Below are 18,133 nucleotides of genomic sequence, written 5' to 3'. Positions count from 1 at the left end.
CTCCTAGTCTGTAGCACTGCACAGGGTTGTTGTGCCCCAAGTGCAGGACCCGGCATTTGGCCTTGTTAAACCTCATGCCATTGGACTCAGCCCAGCGGTCCAGCCTGTTCAGATCCCTTTGCAGAGCCTCCCTACCCTCCAGCAGATCGACACTTCCACCCAGCTTAGTGTCGTCCGCAAACTTGCTAAGGGTGCACTCGATGCCTTCATCCAGGTCATTGATAAAGACATTGAACAGGGCTGGACCCAGCACTGAGCCCTGGGGAACACCACTTGTCACTGGCCTCCAGCTGGATTTCACACCATTTCCCACCACTCTCTGGGCCCGGCCATCCAACCAGTTTTCCACCCAGGAGAGTGTGCGCTTGTCCAGGCCAGAGGCTGACAGTTTCTCAAGCAGAACGCTGTGAGAAACTGTGTCAAAGGCTTTGCTGAAGTCCAGGAAGACCACATCCACAGCCTTTCCCTCATCCAGCAGCCGAGTCACTTTGTCATAGAAGGCGATCAGGTTAGTTTGGCAAGACCTGCCTTTTGTGAACCCATGTTGACTGGGCCTGATCACCCGGTTCTCTTGCATGTGCTTCATGATAGCACTCAAGATCACCTGCTCCATGACTTTCCCTGGCACTGAGGTCAGACTGACAGGCCTGTAGTTTCCTGGGTCCTCCCTGCGGCCCTTTTTGTAGATGGGCACAACATCAGCCAGCCTCCAGTCCAGTGGGACTTCCCCAGTCTTCCAGGACTGTTGGAAGATGATGGAAAGGGGTTTGGCCAGCACATCCGCCAGCTCCTTCAATACCCTAGGGTGAATCCCGTCCGGCCCCATAGACTTGTGACTGTCCAGTCGGGCTAGCAAGGCTCTGACGACCTCCTCTTGGATCACGGGAGCCTCATTATGCTCCTCTAGCTCCTGGGTTAGTACACAGACGGAACGACCCTCCTTACAAGTAAAGACTGAGGCAATGAGTCACAAAACAAAACTGAGCAACTTTGAAAACATATAACTTTTAAATCTTCATGCCCTGGACACAGACAACAAACTTCATAAAAATAAATATTTGTAAGACTGCCTGGGAAAATATTTAGATCCCTCCATCATTATCAATTGCTCGAGTTTACTTAATAACCAGACTTAGCTTCACAGAACTAAATAAGGCAGTAATTACCATGAGGCGATCTGTGGTCCAGAAGGTCAAGTAAACATAATTCAAATAGTCACAGTGTTATTGAAAGGAACCTCAGTACATGCATACTTTCTGACATATTTACCCAACTTTAACAAAAGATGACTGACAAGCATATTGAAATGCCACTGTTTCTTCAGGTCTTAAAGGAATCCAGATATCCTGGGTTGCATATCCAAAATGAACCTCTATTTATTTTATATTGTATTTCAATATAATAGTAGTTTTCACTTAAACAATGAGACTTTTGATATGAAACAGAATAAACAAAATACAGCAAACCCTGACCTACTGATATTTCCTTAAACTAGACCATCCACCTACAAGCAAGGAATATTTCCCTAAACACTCTGTCAAAAATTAGAGGAAGCTGCTAACTGTGAATTTGGTAACTTTTAGAAATCTCATGAACTGGGAAGCACTCGAATATCTTTGGTTTTCAAAAAGCAATCAATCTTTTCATATAAGCTACATATCACTTTAAAATTACTATTTCTTGATTAAATACATTTAACAGGAGCAGCAGAGACACAGCTGTCTTGGTAAATGCTCTTTCCACACAGAATATATAAGGCAATAACATTTAGCTTAATCCTCTTATGCTGATATTTACAGAACATTTAGGCCTGGTTGAGACTCTCTCAAAATTCAACTGCTAACATAGGATGTACGTGCAGCAGATCTGTTAAGAACAGACTGGACTTGTCAGAAATAGATTAGATATACTCTTAACCTGCCCCGCAACTGGGAATGGATTTCGTGACTTCTTGCAGTCTCTGCTGTGACGTTTTGTTATCATAATAGGTGATATATTTCAACTAGTTAGTTGTTGGTTTTTTTTCTAACATTTGTTTAGTATTGAATTTCTTCCATGACTTTCAAAGAAGGACTGCTGGGATAGGCTTTAAAGAATTACTTAGTAAGAAAAAGAGTGAAGTTATTTTGAATATGAATTATCAGTCAAGCATTTGTACTCTTAAACAGATTTCATCTATTTCTTTTCCAGGCTGACCTAAATAATTTCCATCCAAGCAAAGGCTGGTAAAATTAGTCAAGATAAGATTAAAATATAGTTGGAATAAGTTAAGACAATGAGGCATATAAAGCTTGTGAAAATCAGAAGCCCTTACCAAGATACTTAACAATTTTGGAATTGCTGAAGAGTATAAATAAATAACTAATGCAATTATCAAGGTGATACAAATAACTGTTTCATCTTACTTGTCCAGGGCTGTGCTGGTAGGCATGCTCCTACCAAATCCTCGGACACCCATCTGACAGAAGTATGGAATGCATGACAGATTGGCAGCAATTATGGCCAATGAATCCGATGCATTAACAAAGAAACCATTCTGGCCAAGGATCATGTAGCGGTCCTGGAGAAGACAAGAAATTCAAAAAAAGCATCTTAAATCCTGTGTTTGGGGGAGTGGTAATTTATTTTATTAGATCCACTGCAGACAGGGAAAAAAGAACAGGCTTTGGGTTTACTCGCATCCTTCTTTGGGCAGAATAATTTATTGGCATAATCCTGGCAGTTTATAATCTCAATGTCACATCATCACTCCTTTAGGCCTGCAAATCGAAGTTCCAGGTCTGTCCACAGTATAACAGCTCCAGCTTCCTACGTGCTACTGCAGTAGCTCTGTTCCTGCCAGGGAATGCTTGTGTAGGAGAACGACTTTGCCAATGACACACACTATGCAGGGAGTAGGAGTGTGTTCTGTGTTTACCGACAACAGCAAACAGCTTCTGTTCTTCAGAACCTTTTCATCTTTCACCCACCCTGTTAAGACAGAAAGTTGTTTCCATAATACTTCACTATTTGTAATGCTGATAACACGACATTAGAAAATTAAAATAGAGATTATGATTCAGTGCTTCAGTTAGCTAAAAATCCTCCAAATTGCCATGCTAACCAAAACAGACTTAACTTAGTTACTACTTACTGTGACAAGTCCATATTGTCTATGAATGCTGTCTTTTCCTACACAGGGAAGAAAAGTGTTACACTAGTGCAAGACAAAAACAGTCTAATATTTAAAGAATTGTCATTCTGGATGCAAATCCTCCTCCATCTGCAGTTATCTGCAGAGACAAATTACAACATATGTGTCTGATTTATGGGTTTCAAATGTTATCATCTGTACCTGAAAGTAGTATCACTTTCAGCTTCAAGGGTTTACTGAAAAGCAAATAAATCATACTTACATGTCCTGTATCTGACCCCAGACAAAAAAAACCAACTGTGGTGAAACCTCCAGACAGATCAAAATACTTACTCCATCAGCATCAAAAGCAGCTCCAAATCCATACTCTCCACCTCTCATAGCCTCCAGCAAGGCAGTTGCATACGTTAAATTTGGATCAGGAGGCTGTCCACCAAAATCCTCCAGAGGAATACAGTTTATGGCAGAATTTGCAGGAGCTCCCAGTTCATCACACAGGATTCTTCTCACATAAGGTCCCATAACTGCCAAAATTAAAAAAAAAAAATAAAAAAACCCAGAAAAATGCCATGCAATCAGAAATGCATTTGCTTGACATTCAAATTTTTCACAGCACTTTGGAGACTTGATTCAAAACATACTTTCAACAATTCTATATGTCTGCCCTAGCAACAAGAACAAAAAAAAAATCTATTGTTTCACAGAGGAGGACTACATGATTGTCCCCCCAGTCAGTACTCAATTGGCAATTCAGCTTTAAAAACACAGTTCCTCACCAGTGGAAGTGAAAAAGTAATTGCTGAATTGTGAAAGATTCCAGTTTTACTTATCTATTATCAAGAAAAGAAATTATCACACATATCAGGGTTTTTTTCTCTCTAGAGCAAAAATAAGGTGCTAGTCTATGTGTCCTGTACTGCAAACAAAAATTTAACACAGATTAACAAGGAAAGTAAACAGTAGAGGAATACAAACCTCAACCTTCTAACTCATAGTAAAATTATAACAAGTTTGTCCACCAAAGACTTTTGCCACATTTTACTTACTACCATGTAGATAATAAATAAAAACATTCTCAAAACTAACTCTAAAACAATTTCTCTGTTTTGTTAAAGATCTGACTGATTAAGATCCTAGCTCATACCATAATAAATCATAATTACTAGATGCAATGCTGTGGGGTATCCCAAAACAGCACCCAGGTTCATTCTGGAGCAGCATTTTGTTCCACCTATATTCCAGAATAACATTCTGAGGTTTTCTTTCTGCCCTGACAGGAATTTCACATTATAATTTTAACCCCTGAATAAAAATATATCATCTTCTATCCTTTAACCAATTAATTTTCATTTTAAGCAACTATAAGGATTATTATGTAAGTATTAATAGCAAATTTATATCATTTCAGCACAGAAAAAAATGGTTCCTGAATCCACAAGCACCTTCAAATGCAATCATTGTCAAAATGTACAAAGCATCACTCAATCCCACAATGAAACCTTCTGCTTCTACAGAGAAATCATAACATTCACTGTGTATGAAATGTGCACTTGTGCATTTTTCAGCTATATAGATCTGGACATCAGAGCTGTACACAGTATTTGAGCAGTATTCTTTCCAGTACTGTATGTGACTAGAGGCAGCACCTTCCTCATTGCTCCCTCTGCATTGTCCAAGGGCTCCATCTGCCCTTTTGCCACAGCCTGGCAAAACTGAGTGTTTGCGTTGACGGTACATCCACTATAATCTTTAGACCCAGCCTGTGAACCGGGTGCTCAGGCTGTCTGTATGCCCACTATCACATTGTGCCAGATAAGATGCTTTACAAAAGCTTTTCAAGTCTACCCAGTTTCCTTTATCAGTTTGATTCCGTAATGCCATTAAATAATGAAACACGGTTTATTTGGGGGAATTTGTTTTCCATAAGGTAATGATGAATGGCATTACTTATCTTCCTATCCTTTGAGTAACTATCTACAGAAATCTTTAATAATTTTTTCATTATGTGGCCTATGGTAGATCTCATATTGGTCTATGTTTCCTCAAGAAACACAGCTTACAATTTTATATTATTGGCACAAAATTAGTCCTCTTGCTGTCATCTGTGACTCCTTCTCTCACCTTGCCTCCCGTATACCGAAATTCATTAACATTTAGCACCAGTGAGAAAGAGGTCTCCGCCAATTCTTGAAGAAATTTTGGATGCAACTTATTCAGACTTAACTAACTTTATACTGTATTTAGAATTTATTCTTAGTAGAGACTGCCTTGTAACCTTCTTAGTTACTGCATACTGCAACATACTTCATCACCCTCTCATGACAATATTACCTCATCCTGCTTACTTCCAAATGCAGAAAGAACATTTATTGGACACATATGCCTTCACTTCTTTATCGAGAAAGATAAACCTCTTTGTCTAATAAGGAGCCTAACTTGCCAAGATTGCCTTTATTACTAGCATAATTCTCAAATCCTTTCTTATTATGCTTTACCTTTCTAAAAAGTCTGAGTTTTGTATGCTGTACCTTGTAGGGAAAGTATTTCAGTGTACCTACAAATGTGTCATGACAGAAGTTAAGTTCATACCTCCATTCATGGCATCAATCCTTATTTTAATCTGATTGGGTCCGGTCAGCAAATTTCTGATTGCACTGAAGTCAAAGATACTTCGGAGGAGATTGAGGTAGATATCCACAGAATCCACAATTTCCACTAGAAAAAAATAGGTAGAAAAAGAATACTATGGTTCATACTTGGGAAAACATCTATCCCAGCACACTTCCAGTAGCCATGCACATGAACAAAATCAGAGTGTGCAACTTCTATATTGTACGGATTTGCTCTGAAGCAAATAGAGACAAAGTAAAACACTTCCACTGATTTCAGTGTGGCTACCATCAAGCTTTAAGCCTTGCAAAGAAGAACAGTTTTGCCTCCTAAAGTACTGCAGAGAGATAACATAAATTGACAGTTCCTATTTCACTGAAAACATTTGTCGGGGTATATTATATCAAAATAAACTCTTTATTTATCATGCACACATCACCGAAAAACTTTTCAAGCTTCAACAGGTTTATTCACAGAGGACGGAAGACAGATGTCCATGTCAAGGTGAACCCACACGTTCTATTCTTTTAACTGACAGCAGTGTCTTATCTATACCACTCCACCAGGAGAGACATAGACCCTATTCTTCTCATTTCTGACATGTGGAATATCTGTCTCCAGTTTATAGTCAATCTACCAGTATAGTTTTGTATTTTACAGCTCACTAATCTAGGAAAGTTAGGCTTAGATACAACATCTGCAATCTGCTACGGTATGCTAATTTGAATTCTAAATTCATAAAGGCAGAGGGCCACAATTTTTCTAGTTATTTTTGATGTAAAACATTAACCTAAAATGAACTAACAAAAATAAGACTGTTATAATGATAGGAGTTACCAAACAACTTTCAAAAGCCATGCTTCTCAGTCATCTTGGAAAATAGAATCATAGAATCATAGAATAACCAGATTGGAAGAGACCCACCGGATCATCAAGTCCAACCATTCCTATCAAACACTAAACCATGCCCCTCAGCACCTCGTCCACCCATCCCATAAACACCTCCAGGGAAGGCGAATCAACCACCTCCCTGGGCAGCCTGTTCCAGTGCCCAATGACCCTTTCTGCGAAAAGTTTTTTCCTAATGTCCAGCCTAAACATATTACTTTTCCTATTAAATTAAAAAGTATATGCTATACAAATGTCTTCTTTTCTGGTTAAATTGCTATCTTGGTATATTTCAGTCACAAGTTAAATTATTACTTAGAATATCAACTATTTTTCCCCAGAAACATTGAGTTCACCCTCACGCTTTCTTTAGGATGATGTGACAATGACAAGGACATTTTTTGAGCCTGAGAAACATGCTTGGAATACTATTGGAAAATACAATCAAATGGAGAAACAAAATGATTCTCAAGGTTGTAAAACCTATTTGAAAATTAGTTAATTCCATGATACATGCTGTAAGTCTAAAGAACTCACCAGACTGCATTATCTTCTATGCTCTGCTCCTTACAATGTTTAAGTAGGCAGTAAGCTTTACACATATGAACAAATGACTCAACTTGTGGAGCTGCTCACACGTTAAGATAAAGTATCTAAAAATTACTTTAGCTCCTACCAAACAAAACTGATATACTCTCAGCTGCTTTAAAACCTCTGTAGTCCTGATTTACAGGAGTTAGTTCATACAACTGAGCAAGAATTTGTTTTAAATACGTGAGATGCTATCTTAAAATACTTTTAAAATTATTTTCATTCTTTCTGCACCCAGATCTGTGTGAACTGTACTTATTCATGCACTTGTAAGCCAATTACATTACTTTAGTAGAGATCCCTGGCAGCCTTACCGTCCCAGGATGATGTAGTCTGGAAGACATGATTGCAAAGTGATTTTTCCTTAGAAAAACATTCAGACAAGCTGCAATTACATTTAATTTGTTTTTATACTATCTGTTGGGGGTGGGGTGTGTCTCATTTTCACATAGGAAAACACTGTTTGGAGAGACTAAGAAGTTGAAAAAGTAAAATTTAAAACTGAGACAACTTTTCAGAAAGTGTGAGCAAAGAATTAATAATCTCACAAACCCTTTTGTCAATTAGACTTACATAAGCAAACCATCCCTAGTCCAAAAAATGTTTGCGTTTGGTGTGTAACTACTAGCAAGCCTAAGCACATATATTTGGCAAAGGTATTTGTTTAAACGATGAGGCCCTGATGCATTTAAAGTCCATAACTCAGCTTCCTTATGTGTAAAACAAACGCAACACACTACTGGCTAATATTTCGAGAACGTGTAGTAAGGCATTTTGAAGAATTAAAGTCATGTTTAAATCATTACCCATTATCATTCTCCAGCATTTCTAGTACTTAGAATCAATGGATGTAGCATGCATAACACCACAAACTGATACCTCGGAAAGGTTTGAATTTGTTCTCCAGATCAAATTCCTGTCTTCCTAGGCGAGACAAATCAACTCGCAGATCAGGACAAATGGCATATTCCTCTAAGGTTTTGCTGATCTGATAGATTTTATCTGAAACTATATCTGGAGCAGGTCCTATAAGAAAAACAAATGTGGTGGGTCATATTTTCTAAACAAAGGTTCTCTACTTATAAATTGGTAACTATAGCAAACATTTTTCTGACTATATCTGGGTTATTAAGTAATAAACCCAAACAAATAACTGCACTAAAAAAAAAGGTATTTTATTTCACTGTAACACAGCTCTAAAACATCTTTTTTTAAAAAAAACCCTAACACTGAAATACAGTACATTACTCACAATATTTTGATTCACATAGACCATTGAAATCAATCATTACCCAGGGCAGAGGGGATGAGGGAACCAAAAAACCCATGGCTATCTTTCTCAAAAGATTTACTGCTCAAAACTCACCGCTTTCACTCTACACCATACATACGCTAAAGGAAAGTCTGTCCTTCAGCAGCAGTTTCTGCTGTTACATAGGGCTTTTCTGCAAATGTACAGCTATGCAGCTGAGATAACTTTGTTTTCACTTATTTCACAAGATATAATTTGTCATTTTTAAAAGACACACCAGTCTGACAGTGCTGTTTTCTTGCAGTTTTCCTCCAATGGCTTAATGAAATGTACCATTGTTAGAATTCAAAATACCTTAACTGCTTAACAACCAATTATATCCTGAAACTGTTAGGTGATTCAGAAACAGGAATCACATTGTTTGTGCATTTCTTCTATGGCCAAATCCTGAAGACTGGCTCTATTTTTTTTAAGATTTACTGTCAATCAAATAGAATTTGCAGGCTTCATGCAAAAATTACCAGATGAGCTCTGCCACATGTAGCAGAAGAGTTGAGTTTGAGTTGCAATTCACCAGACTCTTCATTGCTTACATTAAATCCACACTTCCATGCTAAAAAAAATATTTCTTTTATTCTCTTTCATGCTTTCTCTAATAATGCAAAGCCTCTGCCTTCTCAGTGTTAACTTGCCACTCCTCTAGCAATGCTGCTATATCCAGTGCAGCTTTGCAATGTAAATTGGTGTGTTCCATCTCAGCGTACCACCAGATGCAGCGTACCACGTAGTCCAATGCAATACAATGAGCAACAGTCACTTAACTCTTCATTGGGCTTAGAAAATTACTGCTTACTCATCTAATCCAAACCCATACAAGAGGTGAGGACAGGTTTCATTTTCTTCAAATCATCCTTGATAGACAAATGTATCGTCTACTGATACTTCCAGCTAAGGAGATCCCACAATGTTGTTCTGCACCCTTTTTGATAGCTACAGAAACAAACCACTTCTGCCTGACCTGGCCCTGCAAACTAGACTGAGCGAGAATGCACAGCAACAATAGCCTTCCCTCGGAGCTCATTGTAGTGCTTAAGTATTCCTTACTTCAAAACCCCTGCCTAATACTTAACTCACATTTTCTCAGCTGCAACTTTTTATTATGTCCCCGCTGATTATCACAAGTAAGTTGAATGTCGTGACCTATGCTTGAGGAGTGTTTCATACTTAAAGCTTAATGGCCTGTTCAAATTTTCTCTAAAATGGCAAAGCACACTAAAAAGAGTGCCCCACCAACTGTTACCCATTTATCAAACAGATTTTAGGTTTATGTGGTGTTTTAAAGCTTACAGAGTGTTAATGCATCTTATGGTTTAGCTCTGGTATGTTTGTGCTGTGATCCCGGCTTTCTTACTGTCTGACCTTGCACAGTCCTTGTCCTGGTTTAACTATACAAATTTTTTCAATTAAAATGAGGCAAGGGAGAAGCATCCCCTCCCTAAGCTTCTTCCCACTTTCAAAATGGAGAAGGAAACATTATTTTAAAAACACCTTCAGGATTTGCAGATGGAAAGTACCCTACATGTGTGAGGTACACAGCGTCAGTAATGGTCATCTTGATGTTTTAAGGGTGTACACAGAACTATGACATAGAACTTAAATAATGTATAACATACCTTGCCGATTCTGGAAAACAAGACATTAGCTATAAAAACAAATTTCAATTCAATAGTGGAATTGCTATAGTGAAAATGTACAACCCTCTCCCTGGTAAGAGCAGTTATTTCCAGGGTAAACACAAGAAGTGCTTTCTTCCATACAAGACAATGTAGTGTGTCTTACAGCACTTTTGAAATTATATGCTTTAAAGCAAATCCCAAGACAAGCAACAGAGAACTATGAGCAAAACAGAGCTCCCTCACAGGCAACTTTAAAATAGGATCAGAACCATTACAATGATCTAGCAGACTACATAAAATGCTGTAAATACTGGATGGCAAGCCTCTTGTTTATAGAAATCTTCCAGCTACCAGATGGACTTCAGTCAGCATCTAGTGCTTATTAGCAATAACTTGGCAAACAAAATACACTCCTATTACTGAAAAAAAGGATGAATATGCACATGTTCTTCCTAGTTTAAACAGAATAAATGAGAAACACATAGGTAAAGTCAGCTAGTTAATCCTTGCCAGCATATTTTCATGACATCAAGATGCAATGTAGTTACGTGTTATTAAAAAAAACCTACCTCCATTGGCAACCTCAAACTTGACTCCAAACTCTCCTCCAGGTCCCCCCGGACTGTGGCTAGCTGTTAGAATAATTCCACCAGCTGCTTTGATCTTTCGGATGATACATGAAACAGCAGGTGTGGATAAGATACCATTCTGTCCAATAACCAATCTGCCAATCTAGGTGGAAAAGGAAGTCAAAGTACTCTGAATGGTACTAAACTTCTGAAAATTAATAAACAAAAACAGACACATATAGGTACACATGTATAGGATAGAAATTTTAAACTCCTAGTATGGAACCTAGTCTTTTGCAGAAAAATATCCATATATGACTTCATTTCATGCTAATCTGGAACGCTGACAAAAAAATATTGAATCCTGGCACATTTAACCCCAGTGGCCTGTGTACTGACAGTAAAGCAATAGAGCCCAGCCATGGCAGTGATTTGCAAAGCTCCCAGGCATAGCACTGGGCTATTATTCTGCTATCAAACCTCTTGGGTATACCCACAAATCAGAAAATCCTCTCAGACTTCAATACAGTTTAGGGTTGACAATGTGGAAGCAGTTTGCAAGATTCAGTCTCTAAATAGCAGAAAAGAGAACAGCAAACAAATTGCCTTCCATGGAGTTTCCTTTCAGTGCAACCACAAATATTACTGCACACCAGGACCTGTAGTCTCTGAGAGTTACATCTCCTTTACCAAGACATACTCGAATGTCCTGCCTTGCAATAAAAACCTGCTCCTTCTTCAGCCATCAGTGACTCCTTGGCTATTCTAGATAAAGAGGGTGTGTTTCCCAGGTCACAGCTAAGCAGGGTAAGCTCCGCCATTCTTAAAGTAAGAAGCGCTTTCAGGTGGTTTTACCGAACACCAACTTAATGCATTTGGTATTACGTGCAGTTCCATGGCAAGATTCCAGTTTCAAAACCTTCCCTTCATCCCCTATACAAACATTGCAGTTTCAGCTTAACATAAACGATCTAGGAGCCAAGCAGAAATGTACTTACGAAGATATATGAAAGAGCTCCAGTTCCTGGGAAACACCTTGTCTGTTTGTAAATCTCTCAATTTTTCACATTTTACAGACATTAGGAGCAATAATAAAGGTGTATTTCCTCCACTTCTAGCTCCAAGGCAAGTGAAACAGCTGATTAAATGTTTTTTCACTGACTGAAGAACAGAACTGGTAACTCTATTACTGGTCAGATTTCTTCACATTTATGCAATATTCTTCCTATCTTTTAAAACTCTTTATGCTACCTTTACATTTTATTTATTCAACTGTTTTGAATATTAAACTACTCCGAAAATACTTTCTATACAATCCTACTTGTTATCACAGAAATGCAATTCCTACATTGCGAAACAAATTATTTTTTTAAAGCAGAAGCGTTTCCAGTTGTTGTGGGCTGACAACTGACAAGACACACTTTTACTTCAGGATATGAACAGGACAGAACTCCATGCATCAAGAGAGGCACTGAAATCACTATCTCTAGCATATGCCTTGACACACTTTTAGAATCAAGCTCAAGAAAAAAAGAAATCCATTAGCCACATGATAAACTGTCTTATTTAAACCAGTGCCATGTAAATAATGTGAAAGACAGATACATTTTTTTCAAATTCTTCTGAATTTGATTGTGTCCTTTTATGGCTTCTTTTCAGCCCATGAAGCAGCTTTTGGAAAACATGCCATATCTTTCAAGATCGTTGTATTAATGGTATAATTTAACCACTACTGCCAATTGAACAACTAAAGCATCAGAAGAGACACAGAACACTGAGAAACAAACTTTAACAAACTTCCTTCCATTCTATACAACAGGCTAGTCATGTACCTTTATTATGGAAAAGAAAAGCACAATGAAAATAAATACTGGAAGTGCTTGTTTTGAATATTATCTCTCCCTTTTTTTAAACGATAAAGCATGTAGAAATCTAGGGCAATGATTCAATCTTCCAAATACAGCTGTCAGAAATGGTTGCCAGCTTTTAAAACAGTATTGCGTATGGGTAAGCACAAGGAAGATGAGCAGAATTACATTTTGCAAAATGCTTGAAAACACTGAATCTGCTGGAAGTACTCAAGTATAACTTAATTTATACCCGCATAGAGGCTTGTCGTGAGCACATGCTCTCTTTACTTCTTACTGAGGTTTAGATTTTTGCTTTTATGCACACCAAAACTGTTCTTTTTTAAAGTGAACAGAATACTTAGGTTATTCAGAAAGCACAAATTACTCAGTACTATCTCTTCACCATATCTTCATTTTTATCCTGTTCAACAGATGTTGCACAAACCAGGTTTTCCATTTTTTCTGGATCCCCAATATTAATGTGAACAGAAGTAAGTAATTACTTTGCCTTCAGCACTTGTGACAAGGCTATTATTTCTATAATACTTAGAAAAAGTATTTATTATACTAAGTTCTATACTACAGAAATACTACAATATTTACTATTCTAAATTAAGGATGCTGAAAGTGAAATTGCATGATGATACACACATATATTATTTGCAGTGACTACTGCAAAGACCTTCATCTTATGTAACAGCTTTCAGTGCTTGTATGAAACTCTGTGGGGATAGTACAGACCTTAGAAGTGTACACATGCTGCTCATCTTCCTCTGCTCTCTCCATTTTGGTGACAATAATGCACAACCGCATCCTCTCTTGGCCCAGAAACTGTTAATTTTGTCTCTGAACCAAATACTAAAATGACATTTAATTAATACTAAATAATGAACTCTCAGATTTGCAGACGTCTCACAATCTGGGCTAAACCAGTAACCAAATAATGTCCATGTACTGACTCACAATTAAAGTTCCAGTAATATCCTTCTGAAAATCTTGGACAGTTTCATAGCATGAAAGATTATCTTTGGAATTCAAAACCTTGCATGGCTACAAGATCACAAGCATGTAATGTCTCTTCTAGTACTGTGCCCCCACGCCACGTTTTGTCACTCTGCTTTTAGTAGCAACAGCAGAAATAAAGATCATGGTCCTCAGCAAACTGCTGCAGCTGAGAGTCACCCTAACAAGTACTTTACAAGAACATTTTTATGCAATATTATCACTCACAGCTGTGCATTTTCAGATGATTCAGTTGATTATTATGGAGTCACTTAATGCTTTTTTACATTATTTTCTCCGTAATCTCTCACACGCCTCAGTCAATTAAACTTGAAAGAACATGAAGCAAGCATATTATACCCTGGACAGCATGGGGCTGTGCCTTCCTCTTTTACTACAGTATCCTAAAGATGACTGAGTGCCACACTCAACACATGAGCAAATATATCAATCAATATATCAATCATACACGTCCAAGGAGGGGGGATGAGACTTGCATGGAAGACCATGGAAAATAAAAACAACGTGGTATTACTAAGAAGACAAACAGGAAAACTCTCTGCGATCTCAAACTTAGTATTGCTAAGCCACACTCCATGATATCCCTCACATGTTGCTACGACTTCCCACATTCAGATGATCGGCAGCTTCTGATCTGTCAGTGAGACCCACACATAGCAGCTTCTCATTTAAACCCATTCTAAATTTTCATCAAAAATGAGATGCCACATCCATCAGATTAACGGCTTATTTGCATTTAATGCAAATAAGCATTAATGAATGTAATGCTTATTACATGAAACTGCATTATAAACAATAGAGTCTTTTATCTCAATTCTTCCAGACATTATGGTACAAAGACACTATTACCAACAGGGCACAGGTGAGAAACAAGAGCCTCAGATCTTCTCCTACGACTCCACTTTGAAAAACCACTTGTTGCAACCTGGAATAGCAGTGGAACTCTTGTCTGGCTTTCCTCACACTACCCCATCCTCCCTTGACTTGCAGACCCTTACCCAAATACGTCTGCAACAGCCCCTGCTGTGTGAACCATTGAAGGACAACCCTGCTTAGCCACCTCCAGCTCTGAAGATCTGGTGGAGCACATGCTGATTACAGTTGCACAGTACAGACCAGCCTACAGGTGCTGCCACCAGGGGAAGCCTGTGCAGGCTACAGCTGTGGAGCGTGTACCTGCAGCCCCAAGCTGGAGGGCACCGGCCAGAGGGACTGAAGATAAGAAGGCAGGGCAAGCATCAGCAGCTGACTGGGCAAAGGGCCGCATCTCATTCCTTCTGCTGGGGCCTACGCCAACTGTGTTAGGCTGTTAACACAGGGGGAATGTGGGGTAAGTCACCAAATTAGAACCAGGGGAACCTAGCAACTCTAAAGGGCAATACATTTACAGTTGATAATAGAAAATCCCTTTTGTTATTGTATTCAGCAGGCACGATTAGCCAGAAAACTCAGTATATGTCTTCCAGGAAGGAGACTTAAGTTCAACATATCAGCACGATGTGGCTGTTCCTCACTTGACATTCTGGGTGGCTAAAGGTTTTGAATGCAACTTCAAGACTTCCACACATTTCATATGATCCTGCCTACACCAGCTCATTTCTTTCCTTGTCATACTGGCTACATTAACCTTATCCACAGGGAGAGATCTTTGCCCTCTGTAGTATTCCCTTCCTCTCCCCCTGCTTACATAGCACAGTACTGAACAGTGCCGTCAGGGAGGTTTACATATTTTCTTAGCAGATGTGTATTAACAGCCAGTGAATAAAACATACAGAGTATTCACTTACAGTGCACTTGGGAGAAACAGGGGTAAGGGCAAGCAGGGTGAGGATCACAGAGAGGGGATGAAGCCCTAGCATACAGAAATGGGAAGCTTTTTCAGTATCAGTAGCACCCCACCAGCTGGCCTGCTCAATTTATGAGGACGGTCATTAGTGAGAGTATCACGCTTGAATTCAGATATTTGTGGGAACTGTGAGCAGAAAAGCTTGGGGTTTGGCTTCAGAAAACTCTGTTTCCGGAGAATTTGCAGTAACTTAAGAAAGGGGAAGCACCAGTACAGCAAGGTGCCAGAAACATGGCAAACTGCAAATCTCCAGAGGTCAAAAAGACATGATTTTCAGCGGAAAAAGAGCAAAACAGGGAAGATGACAGAAGCTGTGGGAAAGAGGCAAGCTGACAGGAAAAAAATTAGTAAGGAAGCAGTTCTGAATACAGCATAACTTGGCTGACAAGCCCCATATCTTTTAAGCCCTAAACTTCTTTTCTTCCTCAGCCCTTGTGCTCACCTTGCAGCTGTAACCTACTCAGTAGCTTCTACCAGTGTGCAAGAGCAGGCAAGGACCTCAGTCTCATCAGGGCAGCTCTTGCTTTAGCTGCTGCTGTGTTTTATCCCACCTGGTCAACAGCTATAATTCCAGCAGCAAGGCTTTATCCAACAAGCTACAGTGAGGAAGAAGCTAGGGAGCAGCACACCTCGAGGCCCTGTCCTACCTCTCTCACAATGCCTCACAGATGAGCTCTTGCTGCTCCCCGCTCCACTCACACTCACTCAGTAGTGTCCCCATCCTCACCAGTGGATCCCCCAGCAGCCCTCCAGACACCCTGGGCCAAGCCCCTGTGCAAACAGGAGTTTGCAAAAGCTAGCTGATATGTAACACAGTCAGTTTCCCTGAAATCTCCGATACTGCCCAGTGTCTGTTTGACAGTACCAGCATGGTGAGATACGCTTTAGAAATAAAATTAAACTACTCATTATTTATACCAGGCTAGATAATACATACAGTTTGTATGTGACAATAAATCAGCAGTGAAAAATTCAGATACATAGGGAGATTCATTTAAAAATTGAATGATCTGGTTATGAAACAGGATTTATTTTTAAAAAGGAGCTTGTGAAAAAAAAAATAAGAAAAAGTAAATTCACTAAGAAGAAAAAAAAGAAAAAACCCACAAACTTATAAAATACTATCACTTCTTTTGCTCAATGTGGACAATCAATTCAACCATCATAAGAAGAGACACCAGCTTCAACTCTGCTTTGAAGTAGAAACTTCAAGCCTACATAGCTGGTATTTCAAGCTTTCTGTACACACACAGTGACACAGGAACGTGCATGGATCTATTGGAAGACACAAATTCTTTCCTGTTTTCAGGAAAGAATTTACTTGTTTGCACAAGTAAAGCCGTCACCCTTCTGAGGACAGAGGTATCTGCTCCTGACCTCCCACATTTCAGAATTTGTTTGCAAGTGAACAATATTCTTGTCTGGAGATGCAGCGGAAATGCCGAGTTCCTCATGCTCCAGCGGTACCATGTTCCTCGACTATCCTTAAGAAACCACGAGCAGTAGAGACACGTCCAATATCTTCCTTTCTCACGTACTTATTCTGGATTCCAGCACATTTTCTCCCGCAGGGTGAGCCGTGTTTCCAGCTCCCATTCCTGCCTCGGTCTAAAATAAGGTGTGAAACAGCACAGCCCGGCCAGCAGGATCCCGAGGTTATCGCCACCGCCTCCCTCTCGCAGGGATCAAACCAGCCCCGCCGGGGCGCTAAGGGCTGAAGGGCAAACCCGCCTGGTTTTCAGTCGCACACTCGGGGCTCCCCGCGTCTAAACCTCTGCCCCCCGCCCCCCGAGGGGTGTTCACGACAACCTCCAGCGAGCCCGTCTGGTTTCCATTCCTACATTCCGCGCTCGCCGCGTTTAAAGCCCTCGCCCCGACTCCAGGGTGCGGGAGCGGCGGCAGCGCGGGGATTGGTGGGGGGGGGGGGGCACACGGGGACACGGAGACAGGGACACGGCCACTCACCCCGTTGGCCGCGGCCATCTGGACGACGATCTCGACGGCCGTCTTGCTGAAGTACCTGCCGTCGCTGCCCACCACCATGGTGCAGCCCTGGCGGTCGCGGAGGTCGACGGAGGAGAGGAGGCTCTGCACGAAGTTGGGCAGGTAGTTGCGCTGGCTCTCGAAGAGCGCGGTGGGGCGGCGCAGCCCCCCGCCGCCCGTCGGCCGCTGGTCCTCGTAGGGCGACGTCTGCACCGTCAGCACCGGGATGGGGGTCCTCTCCATGGCCGAGAGGCTCCGGCCGCCGCCGTCCGCCACCGCCCGGCTCGGTGCCCGCAGCCCCCCGGGCCGCCGCGGGGCTGCGGGGAGCGCGCCGCCCCTTCTCCGCCCGCTCCCGGGGGAGGCGCCAGCCCGCCGCCCCCGGACAGAAATAACCCTGGAAAGCGGAGCCGGGGAGCGCGGTGCCCTCCCTGCCCGGGGTGTGACGGGGGCGGCGAGGCCGCGCGGCCGCACTTGCTCGGGGGGAATCACGCCCTGTCAGCCGCGTCCGGAGTCACTGCCCAGCCTTCCCGCGGCTGCTTCGGGCGTTTCGTTAGGTATACTGGAATATACCAGGGTTCACCCTGCGGGCTGCATGGGCCCAGAGAGTGGTGGTAAATGGTGTGAAATCCAGCTGGAGGCCAATGACAAGTGGTGTCCCCAGGGCTCAGTGCTGGGTCCAGCCCTGTTCAATGTCTTTATCAATGACCTGGAT

The 18,133-nt window shown here is 40.9% G+C and overlaps 1 protein-coding gene across 2 annotated transcripts in view; it reads right to left on the bottom strand.

The window, feature by feature from the left end:
* Window positions 1-17,700, bottom strand: part of PGM5 (phosphoglucomutase 5) — a 75,563-nt gene extending 57,863 nt beyond the window's left edge. For both annotated transcript variants that reach the window (XM_069879893.1, XM_069879892.1), the window contains exons 1-6: window positions 17,404-17,700; window positions 10,720-10,882; window positions 8,102-8,248; window positions 5,723-5,848; window positions 3,467-3,657; window positions 2,406-2,560 (exon numbers count right to left, since the gene is read on the bottom strand). In XM_069879893.1, the coding sequence (XP_069735994.1) occupies window positions 2,406-2,560; window positions 3,467-3,657; window positions 5,723-5,848; window positions 8,102-8,248; window positions 10,720-10,882; window positions 17,404-17,664 (1,043 nt within the window). In that variant the 5' untranslated portion in view covers window positions 17,665-17,700. The remainder of the gene's footprint in view (window positions 1-2,405; window positions 2,561-3,466; window positions 3,658-5,722; window positions 5,849-8,101; window positions 8,249-10,719; window positions 10,883-17,403) is intronic.
* Between the last annotated feature and the right edge of the window lie 433 nt (window positions 17,701-18,133).

The sequence above is a fragment of the Phaenicophaeus curvirostris genome, chromosome Z (genome assembly GCF_032191515.1).
Source record: "Phaenicophaeus curvirostris isolate KB17595 chromosome Z, BPBGC_Pcur_1.0, whole genome shotgun sequence".
In the NCBI taxonomy this organism is placed as follows: domain Eukaryota; kingdom Metazoa; phylum Chordata; class Aves; order Cuculiformes; family Cuculidae; genus Phaenicophaeus; species Phaenicophaeus curvirostris.
The sequence above is the reverse complement of the archived record's forward strand: the minus strand, read 5'-3'. Positions and strand labels throughout refer to the sequence as shown.